We start from the raw sequence: 18,702 nt of genomic DNA, 5'->3' as shown, positions 1-18,702 counted from the left end.
GCTCCATGCTGCTTTGTTTTCTAGTCTGGATGTCATGAAGAAGTCATGCTTTGGTGCTTTTGGAGACTCCAGAGGGTTAATATTCCGTTTGTTTTAAGTTTGTCAGAGGAATGGCTCTCAACTTTATAGTGATTTTCCAAACTGTGCTAGTGTAGTTTACTGGGCTGCATTGTCAGTGAAATGTGTGTACGCAAACACAATGAGTCTGCAGGATAAAGTTTTTTTTCAGGCAGCCAGGCCATAAATGAGATTAAGTCCATTATTGGATTTGTCAAAATGCAAAACCTTAATGGATTTGAGGTGATAATACTGCCACAGAATGATGCTTATTCAAGTTCTAAAACTCTTGTTATTGACATGGGTAGTTAATGATCTAGGTCTAAGCTTATTTTACTTAAAATGTCCCTGGTGTGTCAGTTTAAAAACGCGTAAAGGGATAGTTCAGATGATTTAAAATGGGGTTGTATGAGGTACTAACAGTGTATTAAGTATAGTAGATGTAGTCGACATGTCCCTAGTTTGGATTAGCAGGCAGGAATCTAAACAATGGGCAGCAGCAAAAAGTATTTTAACCACCTAAAAAATCAATATAGATAAAAAAAATGGGATATATTGAGAATATTTTTGCAGCTTTACTTTGCAGTGAGACTTCCCTGTTTAAATTTACATGAAGAGAACTGAAGTCTTTATCCATACTCTCTTTAAAGCTACCAGACCCTATTTACAAAACCTTACATCTCAGCACAGTGGAGTTGCTGGTCTACAGCTGCCTCGATCATTTAGTTTGTTTGTGTTGTTGTGTGGCTTTGGTATTTTAAAGGGTTAGTTTGGATTCACCAAGGCAACACAATACCACAAACAAACTAAATGATCGAGACAGTATATTGCTTAGCTTTCGTGCTTGTACTCCTGCCTGCTTCTCCAAACTGGGGGTGTGCCAACTGCCATGTACTATAGATAATACACTCTGCCTTAAAATATCCAAACTACCCTTTCTAATATTAAAGAGATCCACACAGAAAAATCACTACATTTCAGTTTACAATACGCCTGCAAGTTTTGGACATGGGTGCAAACATTCTCACTCACCTAATATGTACAGCTGACACTTTTTATGTAACAGATATTGTTATTGAAACAATGGATGCGATTGACGCTGTCATTCTGGCCCCCTGTGATCCATGATACAATGGTAACAGGCCAATACATTATTATGATGCATAACATCTTAGCTTTCTTTTAGACTTTCCGTCTCCTCATATTAAAGGCTTTACATGCCAGAGCTTCTGCTTTTAGGTTAGGGAGGGCTGCACGGCTGTTCATCATGTTCAGTATCTGTTTGGCAGCAGTACACAAGAGAAATATGGAGATCCATTAATTGCATCTAATGGAATGGAATACATTTCTCTTTAGCAATAAATCATTTATCAGCCAGTCTCGCCAGGTTGCAGACTTGCCTGCACTTCTGGATATCAAAAACATGCATACCTTCTTGCTTCAAATGCACTATCAGTATTAATTAATTGTATGTATTTACAAACTCATATATTTGCATCTTATTATGTAATCATCCTTATTAAGCAAAAATGCATCCAGGAAATGCAGATGTGGCCTATAAACAACAGCTCACTTACACCAGACACACAAACACATGAGTTATATACACATTTATTTGTTATTCTGCATATGCTAATAGACGTAATGGGGAACAATGCTCTACAGAAATGTTGACATACATGTACCATAACAAAGTGTTCTGTGGTCACATAATTGTTCGAACTACTACATGCATACAAAGATGTTGCTTTGTACAGAAAACAGTCTGTAGCTCAGAGTGTGTCTAATGATAATGTTCTCCAAAAGCTGAACAGAAAGTAAAACAAAATCCAAAAACTGTAAGAGGCAGAATACACAGAGACATAAGAATAAACAATGTTGCATTTTAGGGAGCAAGGTTTGGTAAGCACGCATGAGTGACACGGACAATACCCATTCTCTCAGAGAAAATAAAGACACAACCTTTCCACTCTGTACGGTATCACAGATGATAATGCCATTGTGAGACAGTAAGACAGAGCACAGTCCTTTCACTGTTGGCTCACAGAATTAATTTCAGTATCCACACAAACATCATCCCAAGGGAATATCGCTGATCAACCCAAATCCCTTGTTTCTCTATCCTACCTGTCAAAAATGAAGGATTACTTGAGGATAACATGGAGACACGATTACTACAAACGAGGGATGAAGTAAAAATGTTAATTTGAACATACAGGTACAGAAAAAATAGCTTTAACGAGAAGGTTATCATCGAACCTTCCTCATAAAGAAAAAGAAAAACAAGAATAACCACCGCTGACCCAGCATTTTACTTTGGAGAGTACCACACAATCTTTTACCAATGAAGGGCCAGTCATTTCAAAGATAATTCTATGAGCTCTCACATAAATCTCTGATTACGGAGTTAAATTATGTTGGTCTGGGTATACAGTGTGTACACAAACAAAAGGATAGATGGACCAAAGCTGATCACTGATGTGATGGAACCATTTGGCAGGACTCCATTTCATCTCTGCATTTAAAGAGATGGTTTGGACTTTTGTAGTGGGGTTCTATGAGTTATTTATTTATAGTTAGTTGGTTGTGGTTGGCACGCCCCCAGTTTGGCCAAACAGGCAGAAGCACTGCCACATCAGCTAAACAATGTACTGCTGTGGACAGAAGCAGCAGCGAAACGTATTTTATACACTAAAAAATAAATCAGTATCAGTTTAAGTGTATGCTTTATTTATATATATTTTATTTTCACACACATATTCTCATCAAAGCAGCCTCCATTGATCATTTGTAATCATGTGAGTCTGGTGTTTTAATAAGTTAGTTGTGATGCACCAAATTCACACAATAACATAAATAAACTAAAAGATCACAGCAGCAACAGACCAGCAGCTCTCATGTTCTGCGAGGTAAAATTACTATATTTTGTCAATGGAGGCTGGTGGCTTTGATGAGAGCACAGAACAGCTTCAGTTCCCTCTGCATAAACTTAAACAGCGCTGTCTGACGGCAAGTTATTGTGATGAAAATGATCAAAATATAACATAGAATGAAACTTTTTGGTGGCTAAAATACGTTTTGCTGCTCCCTCTACCTGCTTCTTCAAACTGGGGGGTTCTGACCGCCACCAACTGTAGGTAATATACTGACTATGGATAAGCACCTCTTACAAACCCACTATAAAGACCGAACTATCCCTTAAAGTCCCGTATCCTGACCTTCCTTTTACCCATTGATCACTGTGCCTGAGGGCATGCCATTGAGTTAGAGCCTCAGCAGCTGTAGGGATTGGAACACTCAGCGGTGTCAGCATGGGAAATAATCAGATGTATCAGCTCAGTGACAGTAGGGATCTCTTCCTGTCTGTCTGTGGTCAGGTAGACACTCTCCTTCTGTCTATTTCTCTTAAACCCTCACAGTCAAACTGCTGTCCCTTTGTTGATGCTCCTTCCTGCCTCACTGAAGACTGATGGGGGTGGATACTGAATGGTGGTGCACAGATTACCCAGGAGGAGGGAGAAATATTGCCACTCCTTACTCCAGAAGCCAAGACATCAATGTGGATTTGACAACATCACCTTTCAAAAAAGTACAGAAGTAACTAGTTGACATTAGCTGTTAAAGAAAAACAGAGAATCTATCCAATCGGAACATCAGAGAGTTATAGAAAACCTGAGAACTCAATAACATTACTTGTATCTATTACATAAAGACCTGATTTCTCCTATAAAATTAGAATTTTCTGTACAGTGCTATATGAACAAAGCAAAATGACTTGCTACCTTCTCATAAACAGCAGTGTTATGAAAAGGCACGCATCATTTCAACCACCATATGGCAGGAAATTGTGGTCGTGCTCCATTTTGGTTTAGAAAAAATAGAATCATTCTCAACGTTAATTCACAAAAAACATAAAATCCTTTGTGTGTGGCCATTGAAATTAGATTATCTTAATATCTCCCACAGACATTTGTTAGATTTTATGTCGATCTAACAGCAATATAAAAGGCCCAAAGTGGTCAATTTGGATCCCTAATCCCACAGATAATCAAATTTGAGGTCCATTAATATCTGGCATGAAGGTGCTAGACAGCATATGCCAGCCATATAATACGAAAAAGTAAAAGTCAAATTCTCATTTGCATTGTTTGTGAGATTCTGGTAGTTGTAATACTGTTTTGCCTCATATTAAAGATATAACATTTGAAAAATACAAGTGATTTCTGCCTGTACACTTACAAATCCCATAGACAGAAAATAAAGTGCCACAATTCTTGGCCTGCATAGATTGCAGTATGCGGTATTGCACATTCCACACCTCTCTGTGAGAACAGAAACATGATAATAATAATAATAATAATAAGTAAAAGAAAGAAAACAATAAAAACAAACAACAAAGAATTCACCCACATACTTACTGTCAGTACCATTCTGGTTTGTGTGGCTTTCACAAACACACACTACGAGTACACTCAGCCAAGTGCCATGCTGAAACAATAAACAAATATTCCAGCAATAAAATTGGAATCAAAGGCAACATACAACGGATATTTTCAGTCAGTGTAAAACAAAAGCGAGAAAGAAGACGAGAGAGAAAAAAAACTCCTTTGGGTTTAAGTTTGACTGAAAATAGTTTTGTTCACAATGAAACACAATAAATTACAGTCCAAGACACTACGGATATACAAAAAGAAAAAAAGATGCAATAAACTTATCAGCAGGATGGGATAAACTTGCAGTAGTAATGAACAAATGTTAATAACAACATCAGGGCGCTGAAGATAGGATAATGAACACAATGCAGGTAAACAAACCATAAGGGGGAAAAAAACTAGTGTCATATTACATGTTATTACTGTATATGTTCCTATGCAGCTGAGATAGATGAAAGCTTGTCAGTGTGCTTGATTTGGTCCATTGATATCAGAAGGAATATTGTCATTTTTTTTGTGGTAGTCTATCCCTTTTGAATAGCCAAAATAGATAAAGCATATAAGTGTATTAATGACCAGATCTACTGTGCTGGATAAATAAATACTCTTAACTCTGTTTTATGGAATCTCACTTACCTACAGTAGAATTTTTCTACAACCAATCTAGACCTACATATTTCATATTTTATTCTTAAAACTACTTTTAGATGTATATATCTGATGTCAGAGAGTAAATAAGATTTATTTTTGTGATTTGGATGGAATCAAAAGGCGTGAACAAGGAATAAAACATCTTAGACCTTGTTGTAACTTCTGAAACCACATAAATATTATCTGTAGCGGTAGTATTTGATAGTTATTGTCCTCACTGGTTACATATTTGGCAACTACAGGTGTACGCGCGTCGGGGTAATCAAGGTGTGTTTGTCCTTCTTGCCCACGGCCTTTAATTCAAAGACTGAATATCGGATGATCAACTGAAAGTTCAACAGTCGTTATGGAAAACCGAAAGCAACAATGTCAACATTACAGTTTCATACACCATTTTTCACACGAAAAAACATTACAGGGTCATCATGGGAACACTTTGCATTTCCACAAAAGGTAATGATATGTTATTTTCAATAGGTCGCTACGATGCAACACCCAGTTTAAGGGCTTTCAATTCAATGGCCCCCCACCCCTCCCATTTCACATTACAAATATTTGTACCTTCAGTGACAGTTTTCTGTTGCCATCCTGTGCATTGTCATTGCCTTAGATGTCCTATTATTTACAGTGGAGCGCTTTCAGCAAACTAAGCACCGTAAAATATCTGTCTTTTTTAAATGCATGCTTTTTACAGATAAGTCCCTCTGTGCATTTCCTTCTTTTGCTAGAAAAAGGAGACTGTCATTATGTACATTGGGAGGACCGAAATGTCTACATAAGTTGATGAATTCCCTCTGTTTGTCAAGAGCCTCTTCTTTAAGCCCACTGTCTGCCCCCAAAGTCATTCTCAATTCTGCACGGAGCACTGCAGTTTCTTTTTCAGCAATACACAACAACACAAGTAAAAGGGACTTGTCATGCCATGCAAAAATATCTTTCACTACAACTGCACCCTTGTCTTTTCTTCCCTGCTCTCCCACGCACCAGGCTGAGGTTGCAGTGGGTCTATTGTCCCTCGCCGCTTCTCTTACAGTCACATGCTGGTTTCACAGGTCGGAGAGAGGCTGCCGTCCCCGGGTATCAGGTGGATATCTGATGTAAACATGTGGTTCTCTACTTTGTGTCCACTTTGGTTGCTGTCAGCCTTGACTTCCTCCCCTGCCCCGACTACACCTTGGGTGCAATTTTGTGCTGCTGTCTTGGGTGACAAGGGTGCAACCGCAGCGCCCGCCACTTCCATCAGATGCTTCTCCTCGTGGTTCTCTGTGGCTTGATCTTCATCGCCCGGTGGGGTGTCTACCACCAGCCTCTCAGGGGACAACGGGCAGGTCTCCTCCTCTGTGACGGGGAGCAGCTGCGGTGTATTGGGGATGAGCGGGGACATCTCTCCCTCAGGGGACTCGTCTTCCAGGATGCTGGAGCTGATGTCTCCAGGAGAGGTAGTGCTGGGTGGTGTTAGCGGGCCTTCAGTGGAGGTCTTGGTGAAGTTGGCTTTCAACCCCTTTATTTTGAGAGGGTTATTCCCTCTTGGGGAGCTCTGGATATTCTCCACAGCGCTGTTAAAGCTCTCTCCTTCCTCTATGTGGAGCTCTGATCCATCATCTGGGTTGAGGGGTTTATAGAGGTCATCTTTGAGTATGACGCCAGGAGAGCTTTCGTCGTCAATGGCCCTCAGTTGGCTAAGATCCAGATAGGGTGGTGCCTTCGGGTGTCTGTACTGACATGGCTTTGCATCTTCCTCATCTGAGTTTTGTTGTTTAAAGTCCGCTGAGCAGCCCGCAAAGTTATCTGGTGAGGAGGGTTGGACCTCCTTCATCTCCAGCTCTACTTCCTCTTTTAATGTAAAGTCGGGGCTTTGACATTTCTTCGGTGAGACAGGGCCGGTCATGGTTGTGCTCAGAGTGCTCATGGAGCTCGTCGTGTTGAGGTTAGTGAAGGACTGTGACTTGGTCATCTGGTTGTACATCTCCTCCAGTTTCTGCGCATTAAGGTGCTGCGGGGTCCTTGTCCGCTGGGGACTTCCAGTGGTGGTGATGGTGATACGGTGAGGGGAGCTCTGCGGCTCTAGGTTTCTTTTATCTGGAGATTTCAGGTCAGTCTCGGAGGAGGCGTGTCTGGTTGAGCTCCCCCAGCGGTTAGGCGTCAGGTGGTTGTCCAAGGAGGTTTTATCCTCTCCTTTCTCCACCACCACATCCACCAAATCCATACTGCGGGCAAAGGCCTCTTTCATGTTCATTGACACAATGCTGCCATTCCTTTTGGCTCTCTCCAGTGCCTCTCTCCTCTTGATGGCCTTCTCCTGCCTCTTTTGCTCCTTGTAGAACTCGGAGAAGTTGTTGACAATAATGGGGATGGGTAGAGCAATTACCAGCACTCCTGCAATGCAGCAGAGCCCTCCCACAATTTTTCCAAGTAAAGTCTGTGGATAAATGTCCCCATAGCCCACTGTAGTCATCGTAATGGTTGCCCACCAGAATGAGGCAGGGATACTGGTGAATTTGGTGGCATCTTCATCTTTTTCAGCAAAGAAGACCAAGCTGGAAAATATCATGATGCCCATAGCAAGAAATAAAATAAGCAAGCCCAGTTCATTGTAGCTCCTTCTCAAAGTAAACCCAAGAGACTGGAGCCCTGTGGAGTGCCTGGCCAACTTCAGGATCCTCAATATTCTCATGATCCTGAATATCTGCACCACACGTCGCACGTTTTGGAACTGCAGCACGCTCTTGTTGGACTCCGTTAGGAAGATGGTGACGTAGTAGGGCAAGATGGCCAGCAAGTCAATGACATTCAGCGGGCCTTTGAAGAACTTCCACTTATTAGGAGAGGAGAGGAAGCGAAGGAGGTACTCCATAGTGAACCAGGCGATACACACGGCCTCCACATGGGCCAGCTGGGGGTTGTCGTTGGAATGGCCAAACTCGTCTGGGACCTGGAGCTCCGGTAAGGTGTTTAGAGAGAGAGCGATGGTGGAGAGGACGATGAAGAGGATCGAGATGATGGCTAGAATCTGAAAAGAGAGCAAAGAAAGGACAATAATATTAGCAGGATTCCAAGAAATGTATCGATGTTCATGTGACTTTGATTGTCGTTATCAGTGTTGGGGGTAGTGTGCTATAAAGTAATGTAGACTAGGGCTGTAGACTAGGCTCCGTAAATTTGGTAGAGGCAATACATTCAAAGGATAATATAACCGACATGCATGAGGAATCAAAACGGGGCGTTCATTTTTGGTAGTGCAAAAGTAATCTAACAAGTTATTTTTCTCAGTAACGCTGTAACATAACAAGTCACGTTTTAATGGTAGTAATCTTGCAAACAAGTAACTTTTAATGGTAACATTTCCCAATAGTGTTCATTATAAGTAGGGTTGCAAAGGGGTGGAAAATTTCTAGTATTTCCAGAAACTTTCATGGTAATTTCCAAATTGCCATGGGAATTATGGGAATTAATGGGAAATTGGGGGAAATTCAAATTAACTGTATCATATCCAAACATAAATATAAACATCTTGTTTTGTCATAAGCAGACATCCATGCAAAATAATACAATTAAAAAACATGATATTTCACCAGATTTGTCTTTATGAAGTTTTCAGTATTTTATTGATCAATTCTTACATTGAACAACAAAACATGTTAAATAAAAAAGAGACCCTCTCCCTCCAAAAAAGTCCCATTCAACATGTCAATGTAGAATTGAACATGTGATGGAAGAATGCACAGTGCTAGTAGGGTGCGTTGCCTCAGTAGGGACGTGGCCTCGGTGGGTAGATAATCAAGTGTACTTGCATGAAATGTGCTTGTTTTAGTCAAGCTTATGCTGAAATATATTTTCCCGAATTTCCCTGTTAAGGGCCTACCTTCTAATTTGTATATTCCCTGTTTATTCCCATTAATTCACATAAATTACCCTTAATTCCCATGGAAAGTTTCCAACTTTAAAAATTCCCAGAATTTTGCAACCCTAATTACAAATGTACTGAAAAATAAGATCAATGTTTAGAAATTAAACAAATATACATCATGCATGACCACTAAAAGAGCCATAAAATGTTGAATCAAAATATAGATATTTCTCTCTCAATCACGCTTTTATGGCTCAGTAGACTGTGGCAGATATGGAATACACAATATGAATAAAGATGCATAAAAAGGCTGAGGTGTAGAGTATAAAATGAATCTAATGAATGTGAATGCATGTCCCAGTGCAGAAGAAGTTAACATGATAATGGAAAATGACAAATGAAGGCACCAACAGAGTAATTATGCATTTCAATGAATTCAGCATAACAGGGTAGACTATTAAATGAGGAAACATTTAAATAAGGGGAAATAAGTAGGGCAAAAATCTATTTTGGAAGTTGAGGAGTTTATTTGTGTGTCTGTGTGTGTGTTAACCCATCCACAACAGATAAAAGGATTTTGGCTCCACCTTTTGGCAACAGTCTAAAATTCCCTCTACCACCCTCAGAATAAAATGCTCGCTTTCAGTGATAAAAGAAACTTGCAAACAGGTATTTCAAGACTTATGTTTGTTCTTGTGAAATTTCCAATGCTTTGATACTGCTTCCTGTGCCTTCTGCTCAGTGAAGGGATGGGTAAGAACATCCTGCATAATCCCATGAGGTCAGCGCAGCATGAGGCTTTGTTTCAACTGCAGTGCTTTACCTTGACCAGGATTTATTGACCTCGGTAGATTTAATCTGACTTTAGATGTTCTGAATAAAGGTTTATGTTTATGTGAACAAAATATGGTGAGTGTTTTGCTTTGACATCATGTTATGTCACGAGTTTGCGTGACTTATTGGTACAGAGTGTTACATAGTGCGCTCTCCTCTTTGGTCCCTTTACTTCTACACTACCTCTCCATGTTTTATCTGGGCCTTTGCCTTGCACCAGGAGAAAGATGTAACACCTTACAATACTGCAGGGATTAGCTGATGTCTTTTTTTCCACTGCTCAACTCTGCTCAGCCCGGAGACTCACCCACACAGGTTAAAAGTATCAGTCCTAGACACTTTAGTACTGCAGCATAACCTCAACAATCAACTGAAATCCAGTGCATGGGAAAATCTACATTCTTTTGTTTGAAGTCCTCTATGACCCCAACGATATAAAACCTATTAAAATCTAATGAACAAAGATTGAAGAGGCTTAGTCAAGATAGGAAAACAAGGCACCCTGAATACTAATCATAAATCACATCAAGTTGCAGAAACACTGATTATCTTACATAAATTTACACAGTGCAGTCTGGAGACAGTCACTGTGTGTCCTTTGAGACTTCCCTAATACAGCAAATATCACGTATTAGTGAATATCATGCGGGGATGCAGCTCAAGGATTTTGCAGAAGTGTTCAGGGGTCATCCATTTGTACAGTGTATCCATTAGCCTGTAGCTAGACACACTGGGAAAAGTGTCCTGAAATAGATGAAAAAGGTTCTTCTGTTAGGGAAGAAGACAAGGAAAAACGGATGGAGACAGATAGCAAAATAGAGACAAGTGGGTGTCATGGCTCAGCAGAGGAAGTGTTATCACTAAATGAATGCTGCTGCTGATTAGGTTAAACCTATTAGCAGCTAAGTGAGGCAACCAGGGCCCGGCCTGGCAGCGAGCTGAAAGACTGTACAGTCACAGTAAGGACGTACATTGCTTCTATACCCCTGTACTTTTTGGCAAGCGCATTTGAGACTCACCCCCTGGTGCCAAGCCATTCGATCAGAGGACCTTTGCTTGTGTTCCTGTTGCTGAACACATTGGCACCGAGTCAACTCCAAAGGTAGCAGAGTAGATTACAGCACGAGATAATGATTTTGATCAGTTTATAGGCTTACTGGCGGTAAATTGCGTCGCAGCTGAATTTTTCAGACGTAGGTACAAGATTAAATATGAAAACACTCCCTAAAGGTCACTTATTCTTTAGAGGTTTACTATTCTTTATATAGATTCACATTGAGTGCCTCACAGGAGACAGTTAATCTACTGTTCCACACTTTGAAGCAATTGAGCCCTTTGAAACTTCACTATGAACAGCTGAGTGGATGGTGCACTTGAACATAAACATGCTCAGACAGAGAGAAAGTGATTAATGTTTTCACTGACCCACACCCATGCAATCTCACCTTCCCACACACCCATGCACCCCTTGCTCATGGACAGCAGCAAATGGCATTTGAGCGTGAGGATGAGCAATCCTGAGGTGGCTTGCATTAACCTACTGTAATTGAGTGGGAGTAGTTAAGAATATCAATTACTTGGACTCGGTCTTCTTTTGCCCCTGATTTGCATGTTTCGGTGGCTTTAAGTATAGCATCAAATGCCGTGAGTGCTGGATTAAAAGACGGAAACGAGCACGGCCATGCCAGCTGACCTGGAAGTGACCCAGTGGAGAAAAAGCTAAAAGCGACAGGAAATGAAACAAGATATTTCACTACACCGGACACTCTCAAATCTCTGGCGCAATTCTTTGAACAGGAGTTCAAAGAGTAAAATAACTGGGATTAAAACGTCACCGGTGGCCTGATCATTTTCCTGAACTAATCAATATTACCTGCTGACCAAGCGGCCTGCATACCTACCTATACTATTGTCTGAGATGGTAAGGTGGAGAGCAGCATTTCACTGTGCTTTTACTGGGCTGTATAAAAAGGTTACTGCTTTAATCCTCAATAGCTACAATAAAAAGCAATTTTGCTACTACAAATTGCTCAATTTAAAGTTACAGACAGCAAAAAATAAATCCCACTTATCGACCAATTGGAAGCTGTAATAGGTCAGACATGATTTATTTAAATATTTCCTTCAAGATGACAGATTTTAGGAACCTTTCTCTGTCCTTTTTCCCTATCCCTATTTCTGTGAAGGATTTGACCTCATGATGCAGCCAGGTCATGGTCAGGCCAGTCATGACACCTGATTGGCTTAGACGAGAGGTTAATTAATGCCTTCAGATGATTGGGTGCTTTAGTTCTCCATGGCGACTCAGCCTCTTTTACTCTCCCTCCTCCAATTCTACTGCAAAGACTGCTTAGCATGACTGTGCTGAAAACCGCATCGCTTTTATACCTCCAACGAGACGAGAGACAGATGGAGAAAGAGACGGAATGATTGAACATCACATGACTTTTATTTTTATACAACGCTCTAAGGATTTCCCTGGATACTTTGGTCTTTACTCAAGAGCACATTATAAAACACATCATGAAAAAATAAATCACTTGACAAATGTCCGCAGAAAAACTAAAACCAGCTGGCTCAATCCCTCAGGGGACAGTTTAAAAAATAAAAAATAGTGCCTGCGACAGTGTCGGCAGCCGTTTAGTAGAATATCTTTTGTGCATCAAGGGAGTGAGTGTGCTTTAGTCACCAACACCCACCCTCACAATTTCAATTCCACAGTTCCTTTAAGGTTGCACTCAGCCCCCTTGGGGGACCTGAGCAGGGAGAATGAAGTTGATCCAGAGGAGAAAACACACAGGAGCCGCTGAGTTAAGAGCTCTCCAGAGCCTCTTTCCAGAGCCTCTCATGATTTCCATCTTCAGCTACCTGTCATCTCAACCACTACTCTTGAAATTGCAAGAATCAACCCCCTCCTCCTTTTAGTTCCCGCAGGAAGCAGTCAATAGGTCCACTAATTCCTCTCTAAATGTCCTGTCATCAGTGACAGCCCTGTGGTCGCTCAGTTACACCCTACTACTGCCTGCATCCTCATCATTCCTTAGTTTGATGGGGGAAAGATGCTGTGGGGAAGAAAAATAACCCGAGCCACACCAATGGCCCATCTGCCAGCTATGGGAAGGCTATCGATTGTGTACACATCACATTATGGACACTGAGCCAGGACCAGCGAGCCCCTATCGATCTCCTTGCTTGGAGCTCTTATGGGCCATGATCCACCTCAGAGCTCCCCGCTGACTCTCCCTCCCTCCCTCCCTCCCCTTGTGTCATCAATTTGTGCTGGACAAATTGAGCCATTCCTCAGGTATGATAATTTTTTGCTGCAGAATCAATCCAAGTGATTATGGCTATGGTAATGCGGATTGATCCCAGGACTTGTGTGCCATTTCATCTTCTGAAACTGTATCTCTGCCAGTGTGACGACCCCATCAAAGCATGCACGTGTGCTGGTCGTCACACTGCTTTGTGCATGCATTAAAAAAAAAGAGAAATTTGTTAATTTAATAAATTATCATACTAAGTTTCCATGAACCAGTGGGTAATTTGATTTCATTAATCAGACCAATGGCTCCATATGCTGGAAATAGGTTTAGAAGGACCCAAATGGCAAAGCCTGACTCCTAAATGTGCACAAATTGTGTTAGCGAGCCATTACCAGCAATTAATAATGGCACTAAGCGAATATGGCATTCTTAAGGAACCTGGCACACATACTTTAAGAGAGATTTATAAGGCATGGATAGTGAGGTTATGACTTGAATACATGCACCCCATTTATCATTAATCAACAAAGGAGGAGAGACATCTTCCCTCCCTCTCTGTCAAGATTCTGCTGGTTGAGTGCCTTTCCTATGGCCAGTTTCCAAAGACTTCACAGAGACAGAAAAGCAGAGGGGGAATGTGATATTTGGTGCTCGTCCACTGTTTTGTCCCACAGCCCCTCCAAGGTTCAGAGAGGTTTGGAGGAATGCCACAGTTATTACAATTGGGCCTCAATTCTAAAGCCATTAGTCTATGGACAGGATAATTGAGTTCATAAAGCGAAGGAGAGAGAAAAAAAAGCAAACCTGATTTGACTGAATCCCTTGATACTGGCACAATATCTGTGCAATTGAAATATGTCCCATGTTTCTTTTTTTCATAAAACTTTGCAACAAAATCTGATAAAAGAAACCACTCCAGTGTCCATCTGGCAAACTATTTTTGGCAACTCCAGTGGGAGTCTAGTGCATAATAATAAGGACTTATTATTTCAAGATATACTGTATCTCTGACAGCTCTTAGTTCAGTCAATAATTGCAGTGGATATAACCCGTTTGTCTTGCATAATGCAGCCTCACCATACTGTGTCACTTACAATTTAATTTGTCATCAGTCAGCTAGACTATATTACGTGTCCCCCTGTGCTTGGCAACCTTAATCAGGAGTATTGGCATGATGTGATTAAAGTCACAATTTCAGGGTCGATCTCAGCGAGGTGCCTCACAATCAGCGTTAGAAACTAATGTTGCCAGTAAATTACTTTTTTTAGTTGATTTTTTTTTGGAAAGCACAAATCTTTATGCACAAAACTCTATTTCACTTTCATATGATCCTTGCTAGAGGCTTGCAGCAGCAGGGGTCCGGAGCATTTCAGCAGCAGCACAAAAATTGGTAGAGTGGGCTGACAGCCTTTGAGAGGAAACCTAATCAATAACCAATTCTCATCAGCACCACTGCATCCTTTCCTTCCAGAGTGCTTGAGTTAACTTTCAGCCACAATATTGCAGGAGACAAAACAGAGGAACCAATAAATAAAATAAAAAAATAAAATTTTAAATGGCCATTCTACATTATAGAGGAATGTCCCCATGCATCACACATCCTCCTCCTGCTCCTGGTGGAGTTAATGCTTCCTTTGATCTCCTCACCAAACTTCACTGCATCCCCTTTATTTCAGATTCTTGTAAACACATTGTTCTTGTGCTTCTCACTCTCCCCCTCAAAGGCCTTTCACTCCTTCTCAGGCTTTATTTATACTGATATTTGTTTGTGTGTTGCTTTCTTTCTTTTTTTTTGTAGCCACAGGGAGGAAAGTGGGCTAGTATGAAATATTTATAGAGTGCGTTCATCTGTCGGGCCACAGTCGCACAAACACGCCTGCACAGAACACGGCCATGAGTGTCAGCATGTGGCGCTCTATTACAGCTCAGATGATCCGAGGTTGAGTGACGCGACCATGATTAGCAGATTGAAATATCATACATATGACATTACGTATTAGCCAACACGTTACACTGACAATTCTCTCGACAGTGTTTGTTCAAATGACACATTACCAAAATCCCATTAAGACTGTTGCTAATTCACTAACAATAACATTGGGGAGGGAAATATGCCAGTGTATGAATCCCTGTGAGTCCTGAGAGTTGGCAAACAGAATAGAAAAACATCTGAATTTGTTTGAAATGCTGCAGTCACATCGCCGTGGTACAATATGGAAGAAAACCAGACGTTTGTTGTTTTCAGAGGAAGAATGATAGAAAATGCAGACTACCTGCAACTTTGAGACAAAAGATACTTTCTCCCAACTTTTGGCTAACTCCACAGTCACATGGAGCCAAACTAAATACTAATGGGAAGTTGAAAAGTTCAGTCAAATTAATGCAGTCCAAACTGCTTTCTACTCTGTCCAATAAAAACACAAACTGAATGTTTAAAAGTCAGCAGAGTCAAAGATTGGCAGTCATCTTCTACCTCCTAGAGCAGATTCTAAACCAATGGATTTTTAATATCTAATTTTGAGTTGAAGACTGATAGCTAGTGGTCACAATTTCTTTAGTGGAGGACAGCCCTAAAAAAATAATGTAGTTAGCTAATGATATGCTACTAGGCTTTGAAAGTAATGCTACATTAGGCCTACTACTGTAGTTGATAAGCTAGCGAGCTAGAAATGCTAACATTTGCGCCTTGTGCTAAATCTCATAAAAATTGCTTTAGGACGGACAACCAAAGGCATAACTCTCTAAACACTTACATATTTATTAGTTTTATTCAAAATATCCAATGTGGGTATGGGAATGCATGAAATACTAAAAAGTAGAATTTTTTTTCATCAAAGTCTGTCAACATGATAAACTTTGTAATCTTGTATATTAATGTGTAACCAGGAAGCCCTGTTACGGGTGAGTGACATCCAGCAATGCTGAGCAGCGTTTTTAGGCCACAATGCACCACAGCACTCAGGTAAACTTAAACATTTATGAGCGGGCTTCACCACAATGAATTCACCGACACACTTGCAAAAGCTACGCTTCAAATGCTAAAACTTTGCATCACAAGCTAGCAAGGCCATTTCTGGACTCAACCTTGGGAGAAATTCCGCAACTCTCCTTCTCAATCAAGCGTATTGATGAATTTATTTAAAGCCCCGATAAGATCCTTGAGCCATCCACTGACTGAAATAGATACCTAATGCTTGGTCCATCCTATTGTAGATCCTGTAACATAGCCCTCTTCCTCTGTTATCAGATTTCTACTCCCAGTATAGTCTTCGGCACAGATATGATTGCAGTTCAACAATACTTCATCAGGGTATTAAAAAAAGATCTCCCACAGTGTGCTGATGCTATTTTCATGGGCGACTCAGCAGTTTTGTGAATTAAGCGCTGGATGTAAAAGTGGTTCCAGCTGAGGCCGAGCCTCCCAGGAAGGGCAGCGAGGAAAGTCATGCACACTGCGCCACAGAGCATTTAATGCAAGGAACAAACTGAGAGTGTGGACAACGTCTTGATTAGTCTTAGTGAGAGCAACACTTTTAGCTCTTTTCACTTTCTGCAAACTTTTAATCGCCTCAATCTTCGTTGTTCTCTTTATCCGGCTTTCTGTGCTTCCTCTGTAATCTGTCCATCACTATTGCCCTCTTAGCCACCTTGCAGCCAATCACAGCCCCTGACTTTCACAACACAAATGTCAGGAAAAAACAGAGAGCAAGAACAGGCAGTGAAAAGGTGACCTGGTGTCGCAGGAGAGAGGAGGCTGTACTAACTGTGAGGCAAATGCAATATTTCCTACAGATATGGGAGTGAAATTAATTTATGAAACACAACTAATTTATTATAAGTTTCAAACCTGCAGTAACAAGATACTACTCCTAATGGGAGAAAAGCCAATAAAAGTAATTAATGTAGAGGTAAAATATGTAAGAATCTGCCATGAGCTATGAGGCAGCCAGGGCTGAAGGTTTGCTTGCTCCTCTGCTTTTGTTAACATTACTTTGTTGCTTTGTAATTGCTTTGGCAGTGTCTTACCATTACAATAAATCTGTCTGACAATCTTGGAAAATATATTTACATTAACAACCTATTTAAACAATGTCCTTCCTCCATGCCCTTTACCTGCAAGGGGACATGGTAGTGGATGTGGAAAAAGTGTGCGTGCATGTGTTTCTGTGCATGTACTGCATATAGTGTGTGTGTGCACGTGTTTCTGTATGCGTGTGTCTGTTTCTGGGTAGAACAAGCCTCCGGCCCTCATGGCGTGACAACATTATTAACCTATATGTCTCTGACTTCTCCCCCCTGAGAGAAGAGAACAGCAGGCAGACTGCAGATACAGTCAGTCCCCTCCACAGCATGAGAGCATTTCCAGTATGCATATGTGCAAATTACACATCTAAACACATGCTCATTATACAATTCGTGCATGAGCAAAAGATCAATCTCCTAAAAAGCCGTAATACCAAAGGGCAACAGCATAATCACAATAGATAACTTTCTTATGTTCTGAATAATTTTCAGATGAGCGGCTCTGTGTTCCCGCAGGGGGTGTGTGCCTTCATGTGTGACAGAGAGAGAGAGCAGTCAACAGGGGCTGAGTGTAATTATGTCTAAGTGTGGTAGCCCCTGCGCCTGCGTAGCGATCACTGTGTTAATCAAACAGGCCGAAGCCCCATAATCAACACTTCCTCGAGCCACAGACCAGAGGAACCAAGGAGAAACAAACATGCAGCCTGGACGCTGGAACAGTTAATATTCATGATGCTCTGAGTGCTGCAAATAACTCGCTGGGCTCGGCTTGCTCCAGAGCTTCGGCTGTACGTATGCAGATAACAGCACGGGACGGATCTCTTACAAGCTCCTCTACCCCCTGAGTCTCCTGATAACATCATCCATCTGAGCTTGGAGGCTGATGGTAGAGGCACATGAGTGTATGTGTGTGCGTGTGTGTGTGTGTGTGTGTGTGTGTGGTGCTTTTCAGAAATTTACTCAGAATAAGAATTACTCTCCTGTCACCTCTCTGGGGCGCTTTTCCTTCACAGATAAGCCCGGGAAAACCTCATAGGAAAAACTCTTCTCTACACCTCCCACACACACGCACACACACACACACACACACACACACACACACACACACACACACACACACATAAAAACACACCAATACATAGAGCACAACTGCTTGTAAAAGGCTCCCCCCCTTTTCCAAAACACACTGCTGCACTCAGCAGGCTCCTATAGCTCTCGGCGCAACACCCTGACATGAAAAAGAGAATCCCTCCCTCCCTCTCCCTCTCTCTTCTCGTACCTCTATCGGTTATCCTCAATGACTACGCGTCACCTTGCTGTCTGAGTCAAACTCTGTAACCATGGGGATGTCTCCCAGCACTGCTAACACAAGTTTGAGCAGAAAGCAGCTTTGTGACTTAAACATTGTTTTCTGTGTGATGCAGAGCCTTTACCATTCAGCTGAGCGATCCGCAGAAGCCCTTTGAGCGGCAGAGTGACGCTGACAGATTTCAGGGTAAGGAGAGGTTACTTGGTGCATTGGCATTCAAAGCAAAAACTGTCAGGCTCAATGAACGCTATCATGAATTCCAACAATATGAGCTAGTGTTTGCAG

The 18,702-nt window shown here is 41.4% G+C and overlaps 1 protein-coding gene across 1 annotated transcript in view; it reads right to left on the bottom strand.

Moving 5' to 3' along the window:
- Positions 1–1,652: 1,652 nt before the first annotated feature.
- The window catches only part of kcnb2b (potassium voltage-gated channel subfamily B member 2b), a 94,005-nt gene continuing 76,955 nt past the window's right edge, over positions 1,653–18,702 (bottom strand). The window contains exon 3 of the mRNA XM_059327011.1: positions 1,653–8,151. Coding sequence (XP_059182994.1) covers positions 6,175–8,151 — 1,977 coding nt within the window. The 3' untranslated portion in view covers positions 1,653–6,174. The remainder of the gene's footprint in view (positions 8,152–18,702) is intronic.

The sequence above is a fragment of the Centropristis striata genome, chromosome 23, assembly GCF_030273125.1.
Source record: "Centropristis striata isolate RG_2023a ecotype Rhode Island chromosome 23, C.striata_1.0, whole genome shotgun sequence".
NCBI classification, from domain to species: Eukaryota; Metazoa; Chordata; class Actinopteri; order Perciformes; family Serranidae; genus Centropristis; species Centropristis striata.
This window is presented reverse-complemented; position numbering and strand designations above follow the sequence as displayed.